This window comes from Pomacea canaliculata, linkage group LG3 (genome assembly GCF_003073045.1).
Source record: "Pomacea canaliculata isolate SZHN2017 linkage group LG3, ASM307304v1, whole genome shotgun sequence".
NCBI classification, from domain to species: domain Eukaryota; kingdom Metazoa; phylum Mollusca; class Gastropoda; order Architaenioglossa; family Ampullariidae; genus Pomacea; species Pomacea canaliculata.
The window spans coordinates 21,702,896-21,729,146 of record NC_037592.1 but is presented as its reverse complement, the minus strand read 5'-3'; the positions used below and the strand labels follow the sequence as shown (position 1 = coordinate 21,729,146).

General features: G+C 46.4%; 1 protein-coding gene across 1 annotated transcript; it reads left to right on the top strand.

Moving 5' to 3' along the window:
- Positions 1-1,867: 1,867 nt before the first annotated feature.
- Positions 1,868-25,926, top strand: LOC112559561 (protocadherin-11 X-linked-like). Its single transcript, XM_025230893.1, is given in 23 exon segments — positions 1,868-2,111; positions 8,262-8,892; positions 10,524-10,784; positions 10,787-10,941; positions 11,548-11,775; positions 13,715-13,846; positions 14,411-14,455; positions 14,457-14,573; positions 15,035-15,095; positions 15,214-15,385; positions 15,636-15,805; positions 16,093-16,157; positions 16,521-16,664; positions 17,401-17,739; positions 19,896-20,186; positions 20,384-20,545; positions 20,655-20,947; positions 21,824-22,011; positions 22,341-22,552; positions 22,752-22,906; positions 23,026-23,029; positions 23,358-23,495; positions 23,613-25,926. Coding segments are annotated over 21 exon segments (4,185 nt in total). The 5' UTR covers positions 1,868-2,111; positions 8,262-8,892; positions 10,524-10,618; the 3' UTR covers positions 24,561-25,926.
- Positions 25,927-26,251: the final 325 nt, after the last annotated feature.

Here is a 26,251-nt window from a genome sequence, read left to right as displayed (position 1 = left end):
AGTTCACAGGTGTGGATTGGACTGAGGTGGTTTACAGGTTGAGTCAAACCACCGCCGCACCCATGTTTCAACACGCGCGTACACACACACACAAACCACAGAAAATGGAGGAGTGTAGTCTGAGATACTAGGGAGGGAGGGGCCACAAATACCCGGGTCCTTGGCTCAGTTGTGTGATGTGTAGTACAATAATACCTGCCAAGTATCGTCCTTTGTACAGCAGCACCGGCTGGAGACCCCCAAAGTGGTATTCACCTTGGAGATTTAATGGAGGATGAAAGGAGTGTCTTTCAGACAGCGCATGCCCTTTGAACTGTGACCTATTGTCCGGAAGGCAATCCCTAAAAGCAACAATATAATTTCTACGTTATCCCTGTTAAACCCCCAAGTTTCCGTGTAGAACACAAACAAAGGGAGTCTCCACACTTGACTGACTTTTCTCCAGGTGGGTACCCGTGCCCCCCGGAGGCCTGCCGTCGGCTCAAAGTTTTTGTTTTTCAACCAGACTCGCACTTTTGCTGGACTGGTCCGGCATTAAGAAAACAAACCCTAGATATGAGGAAGGTGAGGCGCACCTGACACAACAATCACGTACTTCACGTGGCCGCGCGTGCGTTGACCCCGTGACGTGACCTGGCGGTGTGTACACAGGATGAAGTCACAAAGCCTCGTCAGGAAAGTTACGCCGACATCAGCCGAGTGCCGAAACCTGTGTGACAAGGACATTGTCACTGTACCTGGACACCGCGCACCTCCCGCCTCCTCCTGACGTGACGTCACACTATAGTTGGCCGAGGGCAAAGGGCGTCTTAGAGGGGTGCAACTGTAACGCTGATGTAGCGATACGCTTTAAAACTTTTTTCCCCGATTCTATATTTGCCTTGTCCCTTGCGAACATTTTTCATAATCTAGACGATTTCATAACGGTTATTTAAGACAATAAATTAGTGATAGATGGGTAAAGCTGCGATACATGTATGATAGAGCATTGAAGATTCCTAATCTTTCTATGTTTTGCTTTTACAGATATTTGTTTTAGTATATTTATTTACCACTAACATGCTTGTTATTTATGATTTGAAAAATGAAATTTTAGTCACTCGTGATTAGAATATTGTGAGACTACTGATTACTGTTTTCGCTTCTGCCTTTTACTTCATGTGACATTTAAAATCATTACAACTATCATCGCAAGAATTATTTTGCATTTTCTTTTTTAATTATCTCAGTAGTCTCTTTACTGCAGTTATTTCAGACGCTCAGACGTAGAATCGTTATATCCTACTATATAAAAGTAGCCTTAGTCCCATTAATATGGAACTCAAGGTGAATCATGTTTTTGTCATTATAGGAATTATTATAAAATATAGTGTATCTTTATTATGTAAACTTAATTTTTTTGTAAAATATCTGAGATGCATGTTTGCACAAACGTGTCTGACTTAAAGTTTCACATGCTACTTCTTCTTTTGAAAACTACTTAAAATTTTAAAAAGTAGAATGTGATATGTGGTGTTACCCATAATGGAAGTCGGTTTAGGACATACAAGTACTGAAGAAAAGAAAATACAAAAATTCATGCTGTAGAAAGATTCAGAACATCTATATTAATACTCCCGATTTCCGTATGCATCGATAGTAGCAGTTTGAGCAAGTTGATTGTGTTAAATGGAGTAATTTCCTACTGTGGAAGAAACTAGTGCACCAAGTTTGAACTCTCGTGAACCCTGCAGACAGATGCCACATCATAGATCTTCACGTGTGCTTGTACTGGGCCGCCAAGGTATCGCTCGCGCCCTTTATTGCTGTATCCATACACCCACAGGCACGGCTTGCCTTCGTTAGCAGGCGCACCACTCGCCGGGCGGATGGCTGGGCGGATTGGGTGACACGGCAAACACACTGAGACAGTCGTGGCAGGGGGAAGAGAGAGAGAAAGGTGGGAGACAGAGGGGGGACAGCATGGAGAGAATCAGTGAGAGTGAAGCAGTCGGCGGTGTGACTCCCAGTGGTGTCGCCGTACCTGTCGGCAGACAGGAGTGACAGAGGAATAAAGAACATAGCGCTCCTCGTGTGGTGTCTTCCTGCAGGGACAAGTTGTTACAACTACGGTAAGCCGCTGTTTTTGTCTTTTCCAATCGTACATGAGGTGAATAATTTTTGAGAAAGGAAATCACGAGCAAAGTGTGAAAGTTGGCAGTCAGGTGTCAGAGATAACACCATGTCGCTTATCTCGGGTAGAACATGAAAAGCGGGTGCCGACAGGTGTTTGGTGGCCAGGTGTGTGTTTACATTGTATTGCCGCACACCATAGTCTCGTCTCGGTCTGCTGCATCCACATGTCAGTACTTTGTAGTTCGCGGTCTGCCGCCGTTGTGTTAAACAATTAAAGACTCATGGACAGTAGTGAGCACATTCCTCTACATGTGTAAACTTTTGTTAATTGTTTCATCGCTGTATCTCAACCATTCCACCTGGTTTCTTATTCGTAATCAGATGTACTTGATAGAGAGTGACATACTTTACACGCAGGTGTAGCGGAGATAATGGAGGGTCGGACAAGGTGAGACTACAACTTGTGTAGCCTGTTGTTGTTTCATGTTGGCACAGTCAATGTGTACTGTCAGTGTGTTTTGGCGACTACTACTAGTATGGTAGTGATGGCAAAACACATCCTCAACAGGGTTCAAAAGCACGGCATGATAAGTGTAACCGTCACCCTAGGCACGCGCGACACCAACTTCAGGGTATCATCAGGTATCATCAACCCACTGAGGTGATGAGAGCGGAGCTGAGCAGATTAGACACGGGTGGGGGAGTGGTACGTGGAGTGGTGCCGTTAATAAACTTCCTTTAATGAACTTTAATGATATGACTATTTTAGTTTTTTTCACCTGTGAAAATCTGGCCTGACAGGTGCGGCGCGTGGCGTCGTGTAGTGCCGTCCCACTCACGCATGTTGCCGTATTTTCCACTCGGACATCGGAGTTTGCTTGTGAGCAAGGATGTCGGCAGGCAGGAAATCTGTTCCTAGCCGTGAACTCAGCTCATTTTCTACACCACAGGGGAGCTCTGGTGTGTGGATTCCCCACTCCCATATTGCGGGAGGGGAATGTGGAGCTGAGGGAGGGGGAGTCATTTATCGACGAAGCACCATGGACACGGGGGAGTTAGCATGTACAAACAGTTTGATGAGGGGCCATCCCAGTCTTGTTGCATTTGTAATTCGCCGGCTTTTGTTTCTGTTCACTTTTAAGTGCGGAGTCTTGCCGAGTCACTGGCTGGTAAACAGTAGTGTGTGGGTCGGGTACCACTCACAGGTGACAGGTGTATGAGCTGCTTAGCAATCAAACCATGGAGGTGTAAAGGTGGACTGCTGTCTGTCTGCCAAGACCAACGCTTAGCCTCTTGCGAAGTTCTCCGCTGTTAGTCTCGGCGAGCCGTAACAATGAATGTGACTAAACCGGAAGCTTTGTAGTCTCGTGTCTCGTTTAGAAAAATAAATCGTCCAGTAATACAAGTCCTTGATGAAACAGAGGTATGTAAGCCGATTAGCTCATTTGCAATCAAACAGAGGTGTGTGGGCTGATTAGCTGCCTAGCAGACAGCAGTGTAGCAGCCACCATGTGGGTACAAGCACACACACACACAAATGTGCGCTGTTAGTATGGTTACACAATAATTTTCTATTTGCATTATAAAATTTCCAAGATTTACTGAATTTCTAGTCCTGCCTGCGCTAACCCTACAGCCCCACGTGATGTCGCGGACCCTAGGGCCTGCAGGCGGAAGGTTCCCATCTCTGCTGTGAAGCCTGAAACAGATGGACAGTGTCAGGTTCTTGCATTTCTTTCTTCCCCTGAGTGCATGATGGCATGTCCCCGTCATGTGGATGTACGACTGGGCGACATGCCAGAGCTGTGTAGGATTTCTGTAGGAGGACTTTCTGTCAACTGGAACCACGTGACATTCTTGTATTAACCCACGCACCTTTATCCTTTAAACTCTCGCTCTCTCTCGCCCTCTGTGTGTGTGTAAGAGAGAGAGAAAGAGGGATAATATAATATACAGTGTGTGATAGCCTCTATATGTGTGTGTGTGAGAGAAAGAAGGATACAATATACAGTCTTTGTTGGCGGGTGCTGGTGTGTGTGAGAGAGAGGAGGATATAATACAGTATGTGCTAGACTCTATGTGTGTGAGACAGAGAGAGAGGGAGGATACAGTATACAGTCTCTGTTTGCGGGTGCTGGTGTGTAGGTCGATACTTACAATGTCCAAGAATTTATTTATGGTCATCCCTTCTGCCACGATTTGAGCTAATGCAGATTTAATACTCTCCCCCCATTTCTTGTAAATGTTAACTGTGATATACTCCATTTCATGTAGTTGTGATTGTGTCCGCCAGCATGTCGTTACTTCTCACGGACTTTTTGTCACGCGGAAGCTAATAAGACTCGGTAAGTCTCCTCGCTCATTATGTCTGTGTTAACTCACATCTCATCGATTTCATGTCTCCCCCCATCACACCGATGAAGATGCAGCTTTCATTTTTCTTTCTTTTAACAAAGAGGAGTCTACGCCATTACTGAGATATTAATAGGCAGTCGGGTAGATTTTTCTTGGAAGTAGAAGATGAGGGGTGGGTAGGTTCCTCTGACACCTCCGCTTCCTTGTCGAGGGAACTAAGGAGGCAGCTGAGAGCAACATGTCTCGGATGTTGTTAATGAAGGCGGCGACAGCATCAAAGTGCTAAACCCTCGTGTCTGAGTCCCTGGGGGACTTGAGTAGATGTTGAAGCTGTTGTATGTCTTCTGTGTGGATTGTATGATGACTGTGTAGGCGTCGTTATATAATGATGTTATTGTCTGTTGTTGCTGTGTATTTTCAAATTGTTGTGATGCTACTGTGTGCACGTGCAGCTTGGTTCTCCACTCAGCCCCTTAATGCTGGGAAATAATTTGTCGGGGACATTATCAGCCATACACCAACCTAGGTTGGCGATCGGAATCGGATGCGCGGGGCATTGCCGTGCCCATGGTTATCCAGGGCAAATTACCCCGGGGCAGAATTTTTGTGAGCTTTTTCTGCCACTCATACACCCTCGTCCGCACGCACTGTCCCTTAGGGGACGTTAAAAACATCCCCATTTGATGGCGCTGATTCACATCTCGTGGCACCGGCCGGTCATTTTTAGAAAAAAAGGAGAGGCAGAAACTGCGCTTTCCTCTTGAAGGGAGGAAGCATAATGTTTTATCTTGTTTATCACTCTCGACTGCTGTTGTTTTGACAGTCGGCTACAACATGGGCCACTGGGGACAGGGCAGGGTGGACCAAGGGGCCCATAGTTTGTGGGCCGCCGTGTCTATCACGACTGCATCTTGGCTAGAACTCGCCAAAGTTCACACAGGGTCTCGCGGGGTCTCGTGGCTGGCACGCGACGACTTGGCATCTGTCCTCTCGTGCGAAACTTATTCTAATTAAACTTGTTTTAGTTTGCTCGTCTTAAGGATGTTCAGTGAAAACTACTGTCTTTTTATTATTGTTCTCAATATGTATTTCGTAGGTTACATTAATAATTTGAGGTTTAAGTTAGGTTCTATCATTCTTTCCTTGCCGTGGAACTGAGAGAGGAATATAGAAATGGTTTTCTGCATTCTCTTTTGGGAATTTGTTGTTATCTATCGTTAGTCTTGTGATCCATCGTTAGCTTTCCTCGTGTCCCTGGTGAGCTCGGATGAAAGTCTGGTTGTTTTTTTTTTTTTTGTATTTTTTTCCCTCCCCCCTCTGTGAGTTGTCGATGTGCCGACGAACTCGATGTTAGTACCTGTACTTCACCTGCAATCACCGAGTAATTAAGTGAGGCACAAACATGTCGGAGAGCTCTGAACAATCCTCAAAATGATGAGTGTGTAATGTATGACTTGTTTTTATGGACTGGGTTTTTTTTTCCACATGAAGGATGCGGCGGATATTGGACTCATTAGTGATAAAGTTCACCGAGTTCATACAGCAGACGACGACCAGCAGCTGTGTCATTTCGAGTCAAAACAATTTTTTTTTTTTTAATAAACATAGTTGTCCTATGATCGATGTGTAGTAACCTGCAGCAAGGAATTGTAGGTTTTAATATGCACGATGGCTGGTGTAATTGGAGGAGAGTATAGATCACGAGGTTGCAGGCATGTTCACGGCCGTTGCATGAAGTTGTGTCGCCATCAACAGGTGTGCACGAGTCAAGTGTACCTGGTGTTGTGACAGATGGCTCAGTGTCAGGCAGTCTCCACATTATTCACACCCTGTATCCGGACCACTAGTCCTCTTTGTGACATTTTGAAAGAACAACAAACACTGGAGGTTGATAGGTTGATATGTTGCAATGACGGGTGCGACTCCAACGGGAAAACCAGAGAAACGATGAGTATGATGAGAGAGAGTTGCTGACAACAACCAGGAGATTGAGACCTGTCTCTCAGTCTTGCAAGAATGGGAAAGTTGTTATTTTAATTATTTAGCATCCCTAATAGCGTTGGTTTTGTACGGCTGAAGAAAAATATACAAATTATTACAAAAATCTGATTTTTGACTTCATGACAGAAACCGCCACCGACTGAAAAAAAGTGAGTGATTACATAAAATAAAAATTGACTGTTAAAGATAGTTCACCTGTATGTGCCTGGAAAACATTTCGAAGAAACCGTTTTACCGAAGATCGTTTTGTTGCGCAGGATCGTTTGTTATGAGAGCACGCACCCGTGTGTGTGTTTGTTTATTTTACAAGGAGATACACTCGGGTATAGTTACTTGTTACTAACACAGTTGATTACATAAACATACCTGTTTACAACAACACGAACGGAAAAAGCGAGGCTGAGTGGGATGGAGAAACAAACAGAAATCGTTTCATGTTTTACAGATTGACAAACACATTCATGCACGAGCGCACCCACACAATAACGGGGTGGGGACAGGCAATGTAGTCAATGAGACATTTGTACACTCAGCCCGGAAGTGCAAGACGAGAACTTTGTCGTTTGATATTTATTCAATCCCACAGCATTGTACACGAAAAGCATTGTTTCCGCCCACAAAAACAACCGACACAGCTAGAAAGAACTGCTTAGCGGGGTAGACTACCCGGGATTAGAGTCAACAAACCTCGAGAACTGCTTTGTGCGTCTTTTGAAAGGACGGAGCCGCTAGGAAGGTGGTCACGTGACGAGATCTCGGGTAGTCACGTGACTCCTACTCCCACTTGCTCGTGTGTCGGCGATCTGTCGACTGTGACTTTTCTTTTCAAAACTCTCTTGACACCCGCCTCGTTGTGTTTGATCCTCCACCCGTTGTCAGGACTATCGGGTTGCCGAGCTTTGTGTCTGCATCACTTGTGTGGGTGGCCACAGACCTTGCTCGTCCAGCGTGGGCAGCCGGTGATGATGTGAACACCCGATGTGAACACTGTGATTGCAGACTGAACTTTGCTTCTTTTCTCCTCACCATCCTTCATCCCTGTCAAGTCTGACACCGGATATTGAATGCATCCACGCGGTTACTTTTTTCTGTGCATTTTTCTCTGTAACTGCTACTGAGGTTGATGATGATTAAAACGATAATGGCTACACGAGTTTTTGTCATTTAACAGTTTTTTAAAATATCTGTTTTTTAATATCTTTAATAATCGTAAAAGTGTTTGTATAATGGTTTTTGATGGCAACCGAAATAATACAGTATTCAGATTGTATCACCGATAATCATCAGCGAACACTGGCAGATAAAATAGGTAAAAAAAAAAAGTAACTTTTCACTTTGTTGCGCCGTTAACAGTTAGGTCCCCTGCCTACCACCTTTAGAACTTAGTTTCCTTTGACATCAAAGGTTGCTGTACTTATTTGGAGAGGTCAAAGGTACCGACATATGCCTGTCGTTAGATCTCTGTTTCACACACGTGCACAGAGAGAGAGAGGGTGGATAAATAAAGTAGGGGTAAGGTGAGCGGTAGTTCACCAAGTTCACTAATCTGTACCCTAGCCAGGGATTGCCAAGCTGTGTGGAGCTGAATGAAGGTGGACGATGGTTCATGAAGTGTTAAGCCATGTGTGTCCGACCCTTACAGTCCGCACTGCCAGGCAGCAAATCCCTGCTTTGTGTGGGGCTGAAGTCTACTTACTCCACCACCACGTGTCCGAGGGCTGACACAGGAGGGAAAATTACAGACTTTTCTTGCTGACGAGGGAAAATGAGTTTTGTCTTTCATGTTGCAGACACAAAGACGGCAAAGCCAGGGGCCCAGGTGAGGAGGATTGGACCGGCGGCTGTAGCAGAAGGAGGAACAGAAAAGCAAAGGGAGGGTAATCGGCGGTGAGAAGGACTGGGGGAGCAGGAGGATTGCCAGGCGATTACTTCTTCCATCGACGGTGAGTGAGTTCGAGGCCCTGTGGATGTCGGCATGGGATCAAGGTGCTGGCGGAGGTACACACGGGCGTTGTTGACGTGGTCACCAGCCTGGTCTTCCCGTGGGTGGGAATCCACCCGACAGTGCACGTGAGGACCTTGGTGTACCTGGGGGAAATACCAACAACAAGCTGCGTGTGGTGATGTGTGGTCAAGCAGACGACATTTGTCAAGGATTCTATAACAGGAGTACTATCATCGCTGTGTTATCGGCCCGAGGGCTGCTCGAGTTTGTGTCTATATTTGTGTCGTGTCTAAATTTGGAAGTGCGGATGACATTTTCCCACGTGACAGAAACTTTTGTTGGTGGACGAGAAGGAAAACCCCAAGGACGCGAGTGAGTGTACGGTGTGTGTGGACATCACACCACCACCACCACCACCAACAACAAACAAGTGACTCATCAGTCATGCCGCAGCCCCGGCTTGTGATTTCCTGCTAGTAAGTCTCATTACTTAGTAAGTCTCATTACTTACTCTCTTTGCCGGGAAAGCCCGAACTAGGGTGACACTTATTACAGTGATTTCTCAAAGCTAATTATATTAATTACCTCATTAAATTACTTGTGATGTCATTACACAAACCCCATTTGTGTGGTAGTGGACAAGTTTCCCCTCCTCTGCCTCTTGATATTTCCCGGTCACAGTAGTTTATAAAGTATAATAGCATTGGGTATCAGCTTTCCTTCTCATACATCAGCCTACTTCTACATTCTGTTATCGCCAGTGACCCAACTTTTCTGTGGTACAGACGATCTTTGAGAAGTTTTTGTTTGAGACAGGTGAGCCAGTTGTTGCCATCCAAACCTTATCGCTTGTATCAGATGCTGTGTAACGAAAGAAGAACATTATTTTCAAATCGCAATTTTTTTCCCTTCTTTCTGTCTGGTAACATTGAGAAGCAGACTGCTATTAATCATATCAATTACTGTATGGTCTAACTAACCTTGTCAGAGGTATGTAGTTCGGTATTTATGTCCTGACAGACTTAATATAATTGCTATTTCTCCCTCACATACTGTGTGGAAAACTGTGTGTATATATACTTACATACACTAAGTGGAATTTGTGGCAGACATTGTAACAGGCTTTTAGAGTAAAGTGGACTCTATTTTCGCCAGTTTACTCCCTGTATGTTCCTGCTCATTTTTTTTTTTTTTTTTTTGAAAAAAAGACCCTCATTTCTCCTTTTCTCCCTTTTTTTCTTTCGTATTCTTCTCGCTCTTGTGTTCGTTCGCTCAGCGTGCCATGCTTTGTATTGTCTGTTCTCGTGAGTACTCTTTGCTGTTGAGAACAGAAAGGATGGTGGAGGAAGAAGAGGAGGGTATGAATGCCGATGCTTGGTAGCTGCTGAATGCAGCAGTGTCCTCAAGATTAGAATATCTTTCAACCGCACACCCTTGCTCGGGTTTGCTCAGTGGCACGCAGGGAGAAATGTTTGCTGTCACCAGACCGAACCCTTCGCCCCAAGCCCTTTAGAACAGGGAGACTTGGGCGCCTAATGAGCCCCTAAACAGTGGGTCCTCCACCCTGCCTGTGTGGCTTGTGTCTGGCTGGCTGGCTGGACGTCCACGTAGTCTGTACGTCGCTAAACAACGTCCCCGGTGTCCGCCATCTCACCTGCTTCACGTGTTGTTGTTAAGCGTTCGAGAGGACAAGATAACGCTCCCTCGCCCGACCAGCCACTCACACTCCACCCACCCACACCAAACAATAAAACTATTTTAATCTGTTTAAAAGCCAAGCGTTCTCCGGCAAACTCGAGGGTGATGACCTCTGGAGGTGTTTTGTGTGTAAGACTAGTGGAATCACTAGTTTGTCTTGTCTTCCATTTCTGTCCATGGCCACCATTCAACGTGCTCTCGTCTGCTTCATTCACTTCTTTACTTCTTCTGCCTTAAGTGTTTGTGCGTTGAAATAGGTTATCTCGACATATAAGTTTTTAATATACTTTAAAGATATTTTTAATGAGTATTTTATAGAACTAGAGCAGCGAGAAAAAGTAGAAATGTCGGTTGAGAGGGCGTTAGGGATGAAACAAAAACAAGTGACATTCCATCCTTTCTTTCCCAGGCTGTTGCGAGAATATCGTGAATGTGTCGAGATCAGCACGAGATCCACAAGCAGGACTAAGCGATCATCAAAGACAAAGGTGAAGTGAGAAGAAAATGTCTGGAATCAGGCGAGCGGCCTTGCGCTACGCCATCTTGGTCCTCGTGCTCCTCCTGGCCTCCTCCCTGGCGAGCGACGTCTTCTACTCCATCAGAGAGGAGTTATCTCCCGGCACCATCTTCGGCTACATCGCCGACGACTCGGACCTCCGGCGGAAGGTGAGCCCGACGAGCTGAACAACCTGCGGTACAGCTTCCTGACCCAAGGCAACCCCAACAGCAGGTACTTCAACATCGAGTCCAAGACCGGAGTCCTGTCGGTCGGCAGTCGCATTGACCGCGAGACTGTCTGCAGCTTCCGACCGGACTGTCAGCTGACGGTGAGTCCCTCCACACACCCTCATAACTCTCCTCGGTCCACACTCCAATTAACACTTCAGCCCATCCTTTAAATCACCATCTAAATCACACTTCAGCCTTTCCTCTAAATCTCCCTTCAACTCGCCCTCCAGAACAGGCTTTTGCACCTCCCTAACTGCCTCTCCTTCCCTTTATTTTTTTTCTCTCTATCGCCTTCACAGTTAACTTCATTCCTTTCTTTTTTCGCCTCTTTTCTTCTGCTTAAGTCTCCACGCCCATGTATGTGAAAGTTTCTATTTTCTTGCTGAGTAAATATGTGCATGTCTTAAAGAAAAGGACACGAACCTGAGAGACAAGCGTTTTCCCTTGCTCTCAAGTTTCTTTAAACAGAACCCTAGTTTCTTCAGATTTTATTCCTTTGGTTTGTGAATGTGTTCAAATGTCAAGCTATGATCATTATGCTATTTCTACTCACAAGCAGGCTTTGAAATTTTATAGCTAATTGCATCATTAGAGTAAATTTTAGAAATACAACTTTTATCACAAGTTTGACGAATGAAAAGACCTGAAAGCAGTATGTAGAGGACCCGAGAGACATAAAGACAGACTGTCTGCTGCTTTTACAGGTGAGTGCGGTGGTGCAGTCGGAGCTTGGTCCCTTCTTCCACATCATCAACGTCCACGTGGAGATCGTGGACGTCAACGACAACCCGCCCACCTTCCTGCAGGACGTCTTCACGGTGTCCATCCCCGAGAACGCGGCGCTGGGGGTCACCTACCCCTTGCCCACTGCCTTCGACAAAGACACAGGCACCAACAACACGGTGGGCGACTTTGGTTTGGCTGGTCCTCTCGTAAGTTTTCAGTTCGCTTCTGTATTTTCAGTTGCAGTTTCAGTCTCCATTTCAGCTTCTCTAAGGAAGGGGTTAGAGGCAAGGGAAAGTAATTTTCAGCGCTTGGTTTTTTTTTTTTTTTTTTTTCCTTTATTTATAATTTGCTTCTTGCACTGCTGACGCATGCGCTGGTGTTGGTTTCTGTGCTGTGCACCTGTTCTTGCCGTTTTTTGATAAAAATCTTTACTGCTGCCAGATAAGCACTCAGACAAAGTCGCTAGCATCTGCATGCTTTGCTTGTTTCGCCAGAGAATCATAAAGACGGTGTAAGACATCCGCCATTAATGCATGTACCTCCCACCCAGTCGACTCACCGCATGTAACCAGATCCTCCCTACTCCCCTCTCTCTCTCCACCTCCACCCCGAGTGGAAGAAGAGAGAAGTCAGAAAGAGTTAAGTTCATCAGGCTTGAGAATCGCTGTAGAAGAAAAGTTGGTCGTTTTATTAAAATCTTAACAGCATCATCTTTCCAAATTTTCTTCCCTAAAAAAATCTAGTTATGTCGAAATTTGGTTTTAAAAAATATTTTCATGACATTGTCTTTCCCGAGAGATAAAAGCAGCATGAAAGACAAAAAGCATTTACAAACTATTTTTTTCACCGTTAAATGATTGTCGGTCTTGTGAGAGTAAGATGATTGTCGGTGTTGTGAAAAAAATGTTGTGGAGGCTAACCTAGTTTCTCCTTTTCTCCTCCCTTCCTTTAGCCATTGTTGCTGAGTGGAAATAGCCACAATTTACTCGCTGAGTAATGATGAGCACTAATTTAGTATTTGAAAGCATTGACACCACCTTCTATCGCTTTTTTTCCCCAAAAATCAGTTCTTATTAATGTTGATGAAAATGTTTAGTTTGAAATTTTTCAATTTATCTGTTGATTACTTTTCTGTTTCGCTAGTATTTTTTATCTCTTTGTTGTTCACCTGAGGCACGACTGACTTGAGACCTTGATGACATCTGAGACTTGACACTGACACTTGACACACAGAATACTTTTGAAAAGAGGGAATCCACCCTGTACAGTACTTCCTGCACACACTGATTCGAAAGATTCGCCTGAAGTTCCTGTAAACTGCAATTCCATGATGATACTGGCCGGTTTTTTTTTTTCTTTTGTTTCCTGTATAAATTAGCAATGCTTAACACCAACTGATGACAACAGTCAAGGAAGTAAGCAAAAATAGTGCAAAAAAAACCCGCATTGTCTAAGTTTTGACAAAACAAATATTTACAGAGCGAGAACATCATCCGGGTATTGCTAGCTAATGAAACAGTAGTCTGCGATGCTGCAGATAAGTTTTATGTAAATTACTGGGTCCGGCAGGAGATTCGTAATTTCAGATCATTTGGTCGAGTCCAGTACAAAATGATGAATCTCAAAATCTGAATAAAACCGTTTTCGAGATACAAGCATAGACACGGGAATTATTGCGTGCCCCAGCTTTTCTAGTGGATGGTTGCCTTGACAACGAAAGCGTATCAATGGTACATGCTTAATGTCATTATGTGTGACCCTTTTTCTACCCACGGAGTTGTGGACCCATTGGTGAACAGAAACAGATGTTAACATGCTTCGTCACGTGTGTACAGAGGATGGGGAGGAGAGAAATGCGCGATTGGATGGAGGATAGGGGAGAGATGAAATGAGGGGTGAGGAGAGGGGCGAGATGAGGGGTGGGTAGAGGGGTGTCAGATTAAATGAAGGGTGGGAGAGGGGCAAGATGAAATGAGGGGAGGAGAGAGGCGAGAGAACTGTGTCGAGTGTTTCAAGAGGCTGTCGACGACAACAAGGGGAGGTGCGGTGTCCTGCGTGTTCACCAGACCGCTTGACCACGGGAACATGTGAAGACACCCGAGAGTTGTTGGTGTTCACGCCGGTCGTTTTGTCCTTGTTTTGCAGGTGCGAGACTATTTTCTCATCACGGGGCACGAGACCTTCTCCCTGCAGTCGTCACGTGACGAGGTGGGCAACGTGCAGACAGCACTACAGCTGCACAGCGAGCTGGACCGCGAGCAGGCCGCAGCCTACACGGTGCGTTTGTGTGTGTGTACGCGCGTCAGGCCAATGAATATGTGTGTGGTGTGGGAGGTGTATGGAGGAAGTAGTGATGGAATACCATTAACACGTGTGGGATGTTTTTATTCAGTATCATGCACGTGATCAGTGCGTGTGTCAGTGTGGAGGTGTGACATGACAGCAGGGAGCAACTTGATGCCCGTGCGTGTGAGAGAATGGAAATTGCTCGACGTGTAATTTAAAGACATTAAAGTGTTGTTAACATCCACTGCCTCTCCATAATCGAAAGCAGTTTTGTCGAGCATTTCAGGTTTTTGGAACATTTGTTGAAAAACGTTTAAGAGCGGCGATCGTATGTTCTATGTAAAAATGTCCAGTGTCTACCTGTAGAACACCTGAGCAAGTCTGCGGTGTGAGGTTCCAAAGACTTCTCTGCCGGACATGCGCAGACAAGTCTCCGTGGGTACGAGTTCGGTAGAAAGAAGTCTTTGAAGTTCTGTAGTGGGAGACACTCAGACTGTCGGTGAAGTGTTGTCGGTGCTTTTGCTTGTGAATGATGAAATTCCTTTCCTTGCACAGATCTTGGTGGGGGCAAGAGACGGGGGGCGCCCCCCACTGACTGGCAACCCTGACTGTGCACGTGACCGTCACCGACGTCAACGACAACTATCCCGTGTTCGAGAGCTACGTGTACTACGTCAACGTCTCCGAGACGACCCGGACAGACGTCCCTCTTGTGCAGGTGAGTGTGGAACTGTCAACACCTGCCTTCCTCTCTCCTTCTCAGGTGTCGTGTGGAACTGTCTGCACCTGCCTTCTCTCTCCCCCTCTCCCCCACATCCTACATCTCTAGCTTTTGTTTGTGTGTACTGTGTCTTGTGTTTTTGTGTACACTGTGCTCTGTGTGTGTGTGTTCACTGGTGTCGTGTTGTGTGTTCACGGTGTCGTGTGCGCTGCTACGGCAATCTCTCTCTCCCTGTTCTCAACTTTCCGTTTTCTCCCTCATCGTCCATCTGTTGTTAGTTCGTTAACACTGTATATTGTGTGATGTGATATCGCCATGTTATCAATTTGCTTACGATCGAAGATAATATCGATGAGAAAGAACCGCGTGCGTGCCACAGAAAACTAACATTTTAAGTCTGTTGTACAGAGAATATTTTTTTTTAAACAATCATGTAAACTACATTTTGGAATTTGTAGTCGTGGCACGCAAAACTGCTAAAGGTGTGTAGCGATGAGTGTGATGTGTCATGGTCACATGGTCAGGACTAACTAATTGTAGTGAAGTGTAATGGTGTGGTTAGAGTCGAAATTTTTTAAACATTCTTGCTCAAAACTTCATTTATAAAGGCGAAAAGTATACTCGTTAAAGAGTTGAGTGTCATTGCTGATGGTTTTAGAAGGATTATTTTGTTTCTCAGATCAGAGCTGGGATGCCGACATCGGACACAACGGCAACCTCACCTACAGCTTCTCGCAGCTGCAACCGCAGGACGTCCTCAACCTCTTCCGCATGGAGACGGTGACAGGCACCATGTACCTCGCGCGCAGGTAGACTTACATGACCTCTTCCCACTGACTAGTAGGTAGCCTCACATGACCACTGGCTAGTTGGTAGCCTCCCACTCGCTACACCCATATTGTGACTTGTTAAGAAAAACTCAAAATGTTTGTAGAATGGTTCGATATTTTGTAATCCACAATACTTTGTTGTTTAATATGCACACTGATCTGTTAATTAAATTATGTGTATCAACGTTGTGTCCAGTCATGCACTGTTTTTTTCCCTCCTGCCTCGCAGTGTAGAGAACCACACTGGAAAAATTTTGAACTTGTGGTGGAAGCCAAGGATCAGGGGTCACCCCCAAAATCTCACGAGCTCTCGTGCGAGTGCGCGTGCTGGACACCATCAACAGCCGCCCAGAGATCTACGTGGACATACTGTCCTCCACTGGCGAGGGGCGGGCAGAGGTGAGCTGGCTTCACGGATTGCTTTCTTTGTTATTTTATCCATACTCACCAACCTGTCAACAAATCTCAGTTTAGTGCAGAAGAAAAATATTGTCACTGATTCGAACCCGAAAGCGATTTTAAACTGATCTCGATTTGAAATATGTGTAGGTGTCTTTTAGTTTCCCACTGACAGAACAGAAAAAAATAGTAGTGATATAAGTTACAGTATTTATTTATCTGCGTTCATATTACTCACAGTAGAGTTAATCCGATTTGTTTCTTTTGTTGTTGTCCCCATACACTAGACCTTACCTGTCCTGAACTCATTTTATTGCTGACTTACCTGTCCTCTGTTGACTCCACCACAGCAGTAAACCATTTATCTCGACTATTTTTATTCTGATGTCATACTGTGCGTGTGCGGCGATGAATGTTGAGACACACAAGGCGGTTATTGTTGGTGCTGCACGTCAGCCACGACACGGACCTGCTTTTTAACGGTGTTGCACTATAAATCTCCTCCTCTCCTCCTCACCTGGCCATATACCTGTGTCGCCATCGTGTGGAGTGTCTCTGGTAACTTTCATCGTTAAATCATCAGCACTTATCCTCCCATGTAATCCCTGACTTTATAAATCATCTTGAGAACAATTGAGGTCCACAAAGGGAAGCTTTGGAGGAGGAAGGTGAAAGGTGATAGGTCTGCTAAACCTTGTTTGTTGTTACCTGCCAGGTGTCGGAGTACGCGGAGGTAGGAAAGGTGGTTGCTTACGTGTCCGTCCGCGACCCGGACTCAGGTGAGAATGGTGTGACAGTGTGTCGCCTCAACACACAGGACTTCGAGCTGCAGCCCTTGAACAACCAGGGACAGTACAAGGTGAGCAGCCAACTCACTCAACTCACCATCCCCTTAACTCACCATCCCCTATTCCCCATCCCTTCCTCGTACCCCACCCTCATCCTTCCATGATGAATATTCTGCTTGAAACCTTCTTTACCTAAGTTTTTGTATTGACATGTATTGTTTAAATATTTATATGCTTTTACTAATAATAGTGCTGATATAGATATGTGTGTTTTGCTGTTTGTGTAGTAAACTAGGAATTTGACATTTATACCCGGTGTTAAAACAATGTATTGTGCTGAGAAGTGTACTTTATTTACTACCACCATAAAAGTGCCAGAAAGCTGTTTTGTTCTCAGCGTATTTTCGTATTGTCGAGAGAGAAAGCTAGACAGTTAAATGTTCCAGATGTCGCCCACCAAATGTTTTGACATCCTCACCAAAGACATGACTGACAATCGCCTCTCGACGGACACCACTGTGACAAACATCTGCGGATGAATATTTCTGTGGGTGGACATCACTGTGACAAACATCTGCGGATGAATATTTCTGTGGGTGGACATTACAATAACAAACATCCGACATCGACGAACAAGACCGACATCAACACACTGTAGGTCAATGCCCAGTGGGCGCATCGTTTGACCACAAGATATTTTAACAAAGTATTATTGTGTCTATGTATGTTTCCTCGTGTTTCTAACTTGCCCTCCGTGTTTTCAATGCACGAGCGGTCCTGACAACGATGTTTTCGTCTTGTCCTCAGGTCATCTTGGTGACGAACTTAGACCGAGAGAAGACAGCGCAGTACGACATCGCCGTGGGCTGCACGGACTTCGGCTTCCCGCCGCTGGAGAACACGGCCAAGTTCCTCGTCATCGTCAAGGACGAGAACGACAACGCACCCGTCTTCTCGCGCCGCAGCTACGTCACCACCATCAAAGAGAACCGCACGGTGGGCGCCGTGGTGGCGCAGCTGACGGTGACGGACTACGACGAGGGCCGCAACGCCGATGTGACGTTTCGCGTGGCCGGCGCCTACGGCGACGACTTTGAGATTCTCGACAACGGCACCATGATCGCCACCGTGGCTCTGGATCGGGAGGTAACGTGTACCCCACCCTACTCTTCTCCCCACCCTTCTCGTCTACCCACCCTTCTCTACCCACCTTCTCTTCTACCCACCCTTCTCGTCTACCCACCCTTACCCACCCTTCTCGTCTACCCACCCTTCTCTTCTACTCACCCTTCTCGTCTACCCAGCCTTCTCGTCTACCCACCCTCTACTTTCCCCCACAGGTCCGTTCCTAGCAAAAAATTATTTGAGTCCTTGTGGTGGCTGCTGGCTGCAAGTCGTTGGGAGTGCGTGGACGATGTCCAGAATTTGGGTGGGAAAGGGGGAGTCGGGGGTAGGGTGTAGCTCCCGACCACGTGTCGGATTATCGCACCTGCAAACAGCTTTGGTAGTTGTCGTCTGATAGCTTTCTTTGTTTACAAGAAATGTCTTGTTTGCTCGGAATCAAATTTAAACTGCATGTAAGAGAAATTGTGAAGACGAGCGTAAGCCGTGATTCATTTCAGTCTTAAGAAGACCGGCGCACGTGTGGACATGTTTTTATTTCTTCCAACATCTTATTTTCTATGCACACACGCTCTTCCAATGTTTGCCTTCTAGGTAGGTTAGATCGTGCTGGTTTAAAAAAAAAAAATTCATTGGATCTGCTTTTCAAACTGTGGGAAACAGTATCTCGCTTTACAGTCTGACAGTATTAATTTTCATCATGTATCAGATAGGTTGCACTGGATAGTTTGCAGCAAGAAACAGTTTCTTCATGTCCCAGATTTTTTTTTTTTTTTCAATCAGAATCATTTTAGTTTCAAACAGCTTTGCTTGGCTTTCTTTTTTCTCTTTGGTAATTCATGAAACAATATTGTTTGATATTTGATGCTGATTATTTTCCTTTTTCCTAAAATAATAATTACTTTGCTGGTATTATTATTATTCTTGTGCTGATACTGGATGTTTCTTTTGATCGCCTTTAACTTCAGATGGCAGGTGCATGATGATTAATGCAATAAAAATACTTAAACAATATAAAAAATATTCATTTTTCATTTAATCTTTATCATCAAAGTGATCAGTCTGGAATTGGCGTATTTAACCGCTGAAGAAAACTTGCGATTGGATTTCTTTTTTCATCAAACCTTGTACTTTCTGTTTTCTCACTTCATCGTTTTTTACGGTGCTTGCTTTAAAAGATTTGCTCCAAAATATTTCACCTATAATTTTCCAACGGTTGTATGGTAATGACTGAAGGATGGAAAGAGGGATGGAGGTAGTGCAATAGAAAGGGAGAGAGGGAAGGTGAGAAGAAAGCATGCATAATGTGGATTCAGCGTGGCAGTTAAGATATCAAAATATTCACTATCTTGAAAAATAGCTTTATTATGAATGTTTATCTTCACAAGAATGAAAGCTGTGATAAAATACTTTGCTGTGTATAATTTATGTCGTTATTTTCACTCTGCCGATGTCTTCATAAGAACCGAGCGCTGTCAGGTGTGATGACCTCCGACCTCACAGATGCTGGCTTTTCCAGCAACACACGATGTCTTCTTTCTTCTCATGACATCTGTTATCTACAGTCATGTAGACAGTCGCTGGATTGGCCTTTAACAATCATTTACAAAAATCCTTGTTCTTTCTTGGCTGTATGAGTTATGGGAAAACTTCTAAACGGATCTTTGCTGTGTGCGCACTTTGATAGTTTACGACCTTTGCGAAATATCATATTTATAGTTTTTTCGTGTAAGCGATATGATATGTATCAAGTGTTATTGACGATCAACGCTAAGCATGTCCTGTTTTTTGTGGAAAAAAAATGGAAAATGATTAGTTACTAAATTTTTTTTCATCTAAAATAAAAGTAGTGACAGTGCGGAAAGCGATCTGCTCCATATCAAGTGTTGTTGACAATCAACATTAGGTGTGTCTTGCTTCTTTGTGAAAACACGAACATGATTAGTAACTTCATTTTTTGTTGATTATTTTAAAAAATAGGGACACACTTTCTTGTTCACTGCGGATAGTATTTCCACAATTTATGCCAGAACTATATCATAGTAAAAAAAAATAAATAAAAAAAATTTAAAAAAAAACCAATGGCTGGCAGTGGGAGTTGAACACGTGATCTTCCTAACATCTCACACTTGTATAAAAAGGTTGATTAACAAGTTTCATCATCATCATCGTTGTTAAAGGTGTCCGAGAAGCTGGTGGTGAAGGTTCTGGCGGTGGACAAAGGTTTCCCTCCCTTGTCGGGGTCGGCCACAGTGTTCATCACCCTGGAGGACGTCAACGACCAGGCGCCGTCCTTCAGCGACCGCCGCTACTCCTTCAGCGTGGCGGAGGATGCTCGCCCCGGCACCTACGTGGGCATCGTCAGCGCCGACGACGGCGACGTGGGGCGAAACGCTGAGGTGACGTTCCTGCCGGCGCCCGACCAGTACAGCGACACCCCGGCGACCTTCGTCATCACCAGGGACGGCGTGGTCAGTGTGACGTCACGTCATAGGAAAGGGTTGTCATGGCAACCTGTAGCATTGCTGTTGCTCGTCATTTAAATTGTATGATAATAATACCTGGGTTATCTCTGGGACTGGATGCATGCTTGTTGATTCTGTATGCGAGGATGTGTGTACAGTAGGTCCAGGTGAGATAAAATGGAGGCATTGTCTTCGGCTTACAGGTGAAAACCAATGTGGAGATGGACAGAGAAAAGGTTGATGTTCATTTCTTCGCGGTCGTGGCTCGGGACGAGGGGGACCCGCCCCTCTCCTCTACCGCCACCGTCACCATTCATGTCGATGACGTCAACGACAACGTGCCCGTCTTTCTCTTCCCCACAGAGGTGAGTTGTGCTGGTTGCTGGTGGAGGTTTGAGAGGAGAGACAGTCGGAAGTTAATCTCGTGTGCTGGTGTCTGTGTGTGTTCATCAAATGTCTGTGTTTATGCTGCAGGCCAACGACACCCTGTCCATACCCCACACCTTCGCCCCGGGTACCCCGATCACCCGCGTCCTGGCCGAGGACTCGGACTCGGGGCCGAACGCAGCGCTCGTGTACTCGTGTGCCTCCGCCAACGACTCGGGCCTCTTCGGAATCAACTCGGGTACAGGCGACCTGTACCTACACCGCTACCTGTCTCGCAGTCAGACGGGCTTGTACGTGCTGCGGGTGGCGGCTCACGACGAAGGCACCCCCCAGCTGTCCAACCAGACACTCCTCTTCGTAGACATCTACTTTGACAACAGGTGAGGCCACGCGGAAAGCTGTCAGTCGAGTCGACTATGTCACATGGGAGAGTGAGGTGTGTCAGTGAGGTGAATACGGTCAGGGTGTGGAACTGTCATTCACCTTGCACCGGGTGTACACCTGTATAACCAAGATTGTTTTCCTACCACCATGTTTTCTTTAGTTCATTATATAATAGTTGTTTCTTGTTAAGTGAGACCATTATGTAATGTGAAGATTACCGTGTTGATACATTCTTATCTTGCGAGCAGCATTGTTTGAAAGGCGGAGGAACGGGTAGATTGCGGGGTGCACGGGTGGAAGTTTAGTCGCAACGCCTTCAGAAGACAAGTAAATGGCTGGATTGTGAAGTAACTGTAAACAGCATGCAGCGAGGAGAAGGCAGGTGTGGAAAGTTCATCTAGCAATCGATACAACGGGGAAAATGATACAACAAAGTGCGGAGATGATGCGAGAAAGTGCTGAGATAAGAGAATGTAGCTCAATATTTGTCCAGGAAAAAAAAAACAGAAAATGATCGACTCGAGAGAAACGCGTATAAAAGCGCATTATTTTATTCTGTAGACGAAGTACACGACCCAAAATGTCGATGAAACCTCACAAATGAAATAACTATGGTGACTTCCCTGTACAAGGGAAATAATGAACTGAGTACAGACCGCTGCTTTAATTTTGCCTTGTGGTTGTCTCCCTTTAGTCCAGGTACGGTGTACGCACAACTTGTCTCCCTTTGTTGATGTCTCCCTTATCTTAAAATTACTGTATTAAGTAACACACTTTAGTGACGTGATTTCATGTCATGTCAGCATACTACTGTGACGTAGCTGTACTTGTCTGTGTTGCTGTTGCTGTGACGTAGTTGTACTTGTTGTCAGTACGCTGCTGGAGTCGGCGCAGGCGGTGGCGCCGTCCAAGGCGGTGATCACGGCGCTCATCCTGGTGGGGGTCATCGTGGTAGTGGCGGGGGTGGCCGTCACCACCCTCGTCTGCATCCGCCGCTCCGAAGCCAGGAAGAAGAAGAACGTCAGCGTCGACCAACAGGCGGCGCCAGGAAAGCTGCAAGGTGAGCACAGGTCATGGATCACAGTCTCAACGCAGTCGTTGATAGCTTGACACTTCGTCATTTTGTGTCAACATGCTTGTCCATCCCTCTTTTCCCTCTGTCGTCTATCATTTTTTGTACTGAAACCTTCCATCTCTCTTTAGTTTCTATTGTCTTAGACCTTGCCAGTCCTCTACACTAAATCGTAGGTTAAATAAAATTCCTCAGGTTTCGAAGCGAGGTTATTTTTTCCCGTCCACTGTCGGTGGTTTCTTAGAAGAAGAATGAACTTAAAGAATAAAGACAACAAAAGTCAAGGAGATTATACATCCAGAGATGTCTTTCTGCAGGAGGGTACTACATCGCCCCGGGGGTGTGCGAGTCTCCTGCCTTTGGAGGCGTGGTGACCAGCAGCGGCAGGGTGGGTAAGCCGGTACCCGAACAGGCGGGCGGCAGCGACAACACCGTCAGCGGCAAGGACACCAGCAACTTGCGGACAGCCAACCCCTACGTCATCATGCCGCCTCACAGCAACTACAGCGACCCTGAGGGTCCGCCGGAGGTGAGAGGAGGCGACTGTCCCCATGTGATTATCATGATGGGAGCTTGTACCCTTTCTTTCAATCCTTTTTAGTCTTCTCTTTCGGTTTTGGCCCCCACGTAGCCGAACCCCGGCCCCAATTATGCCCCATTTGCTGTCGTTCTCTAACCAGCTAAAAACCTTGCTCCACAAGTGTCTGACCCTTGCCGTCTCCTTTCAGATAATCGAGATCTCTCGGAACGGACTGTTCCACCGCACGGAGGAGCCCTACCCGGAGGACTTTGACGGGAGGGCAGACGACAGCCATTTTCTACCTTCCGGTCACAAGAGGGTGCACTCAGCCAGGGTTTCCGGCAAAACTCTCTACGCAGACAAGTATGCCACACAAACGAAGACCTTTCGTCCGTTATTTGTTGTCGTTTTAGTAATCCTCTACACAGGAAAATTAATCAGAAAGTGTCAGTTACTTGTTGACTTTTGAATATACTCTGTAGAAAAGTAATCAGGAAGTTTTATTAATTCTCTCCTTTTGAATATGTCCTCAAGAAAATTAATCAAAAGGTGTCTATTACTTCTTCTCCTGAGAGTCTGAGTACATCCTCTAGGAATGGAGTAATCAGAACGAGTCGAAGGAGGGAGAAGGAAAGAAGTCTGATTAACTCGGCAGACAGGAGCAACACTTTTTATTTCTGTGGTATCCAGTCATTGTAATTGTATGCAGTTCGTTAGCTCAGACAAATGATAAGAAGCAGTGGGTGAAGCTTTACAGCAATGATCCCGCGGTTAGGTTCAGATAAGTAATCGGTCTGGAAATTTGTGTTGACAGTCGTCAGAAGCCGTCGATGAAGCAAAGAGAGCAGACGACACACTGAGTCTGAGCGAGTTATCCTACCAGGGCAGCACCAGCGACAGCGGCCGAGGCGGCTCCGAGTTCGACATCAACAACGGAGCCAGCAAAGAGAAGGTGAGCGTCGGCGATCGTTGTCGTTCGCACCTGCACTTGCCATGACTGTGTGCGTGGGTGGGAGTTGCTCCCTTTTGCTATTTTCCCTTTTTGTTAAAAAAGATGAAATCTTTTCCAGGTGCGGCACCTGTCAGCTCTTCGCCAATGCCTTTCAAGGGGAACAACTCTCTCGGACGACCTCGTGACCCGGATGTGTCCTTCACGACCTTCAGAGGAGAGTCGCCGTGTAGTTTCCGCTTCGACTCGGACAGCGACACCCTGACCCGCAATCCTCGCCATGGCAACCCACGCTCCAGCCCCCTGCCGCTGTCCCCCAGCCTCCACCTGCAGCCGCACGCGCGCAGCCTGAACTGTGTGGCGGGTACGGGGTCACCGGGTGTGCACCGGAGCATCCCCTTCGGTGCCGACTCCACCAGCTCCGACGAGGCCAACAGCACTGGCCGCAAGAGCAGCCTGGCCAGACGTGCAGTGACACCTAGCGGCGACATTCTGTACGACAGAGGAGAGAGGAACTATTCGCTGCCGACCGAGAGACCCTACGGCGGCGGTCTCGGGGGAGGCGCGCGCTTCCCCAACGGGTACGGGGGGTCACGCTCGGGTGCCCACGGCCCACCTGCCTTCGACCCCGCGTTCAGTCTCGCCAGTGCCGCGGCGCTGGGTGCCCACCCGGTGCACAATCATCACGCGGGCCCGCACGTGGAGTTTCGCGGGCGGAACACTTACGGCAACGCGGCCGTTCCGCGGCGAGGCGTGTCGGACTACGTCAACACGTTCGCCGACAACGACAGCGACGATGAGACGCACGTGACGGCGGGCAAGGAGCCCACGGAGGTGGAGTACTTGTTGCCGCCGTACCCGGAAGTGGCTGAGGAGGAGGAAGGAGAGGACCACGCGACTGAGAGAAGTGCCTTAAACTTACCCGAGTGGCAAGAACCAAGCTCACCGCAAGGACGGTTCCTACAGATCCAACTGGCAGTCGGAGGTCTAGTCAATGTAGTTGTCACACTGGATACACGTTTAACAGAAAAAGACTGTTCTGAGTCTTCACTGCCTACCCGATATTGAAGATTCGTACCCGCTGTTACTAAGTCACGTGGGTGGTTGGTGAATGGAAGGGTGGAGTGACGTGAGAGAAGGGAGAGAAACGAATTATGAGGACGATTTATTTAACCAAATGGGAGTGGAATTGAGGTGTGAAGAATAGTCACTATGTTGATTAACCAACATCACAACATGAGAACTTCATTTTCATCTCGACCAATGATTCGTTTTAAAAATTGTGTGTGACTGTCAGAAGTGCCGACCGACATCGTCATCGGAGTCGCCGACACTGAGAGCCGAGGGGCAGGTAGAAATGAACTGTCACCCTCGGCAAGCGAATTGATGAGGAGTTGAAAAGCATCGCCATGTCAGCACATCACGTTCCATAGGTTCTGACCTTTGACCCATGGAAGATTAGTCATATGACTGTGGTGTCAAGTACGGATATCCAAACTTTTTTTAAAAATTTAGGCGTATGAAAGGATGAAAAATTGCTATCATTTGACATCAACCCTCGCCATTATGCCAGAAATAAATTTCCAGCACTGAGCAGTCCCTGACTGCTGGGCTTTGCTTGATGGGGTTGATGCTGCCGTTGACTGCCTGTCAGTGCCTGTGACTGTCGTAGACTTACCAATGAAGTGAACCCTAGTCACCAAGCTGTAGTGTAGACTGTAGAGAGCACGTTCTATGCGCGTGTTGCGACAGGGACTGAGCCTGATGACAGTCTCCATCAACATGTTAGCAAGCATTTATGTTTGTGTGTATGTCAGTGTGTGTGCGTGTGTTGCATACGTTGGCGCTGGAAGTTATTTCGCATTCCAAGCTTCAAGCATTTCGTGATGGTTCCGGACAGGGGAGACAAACTTCTTTTATCAGATGTTAACCTTTCTACAAACAACTCACCAGTCTGGTGTGTGCAGGAATAACACCAACAGAATACGGCCTCTTGGCATCGCAGACCTTACTACTTCCAGTGTATGTGTGATGTCACGGTCACCTAACGGTCAACAGGTCAGTCGGTGCTGTACAAGAAGTGTGCACGCGCCTTCTTTCGCTACATCCGGGCACCGATCGCCACAAAAAGTGCATGTGTTAGCTTTGGACAAAGCGAGGTGCGATCTATAATCTCCAATCTTTCTCTTTCATCCTCGATGACAGGAAAGCGAGGATCGGGGCGCACCTTTGTTGTGCACGTGCTGCCTGTTCGGCTCGGTCGGGTGGAGTCACGTGCCATCCTAGGTTTGCCGAAGCCGACTTGAAAGATGTCAGACACTCCCTCCCCTAACCCCTTCCTCACCAGCTTTAATCATCATAGAAGTTTTACACGTGCTGTTGATGGTGCGGTCAGTGAAGACAACAACTCTTGCTTGTGAACTACATTTGAGTGTGGTGTGTGTGAACTCTTGTTTATGCCTAAGTAAATGCACGTGTGGCCGCGTGGTGTATGTGCGTGTAAGACCAAGTGCACGTTCACTAACGGATAGTGTTGGGGTGTGAGTTCACATGATGAAAAACACTGAGCGAGAGGAAAACTGCCGGTGTTGAAGGAATGTGCTCAAAGTGGACAAAGCATCATGAGAAGCATGAAACTGGTCAGTGGCTGGTCATTGGTTACTGTGAGACTAACCGCTCTGATTAAGGTAGTAGTCTAACGTTATCTCTGTAAACATGTATTTTCTGTACTGGGATCGTGAAAGCAGACTGGTAGACAG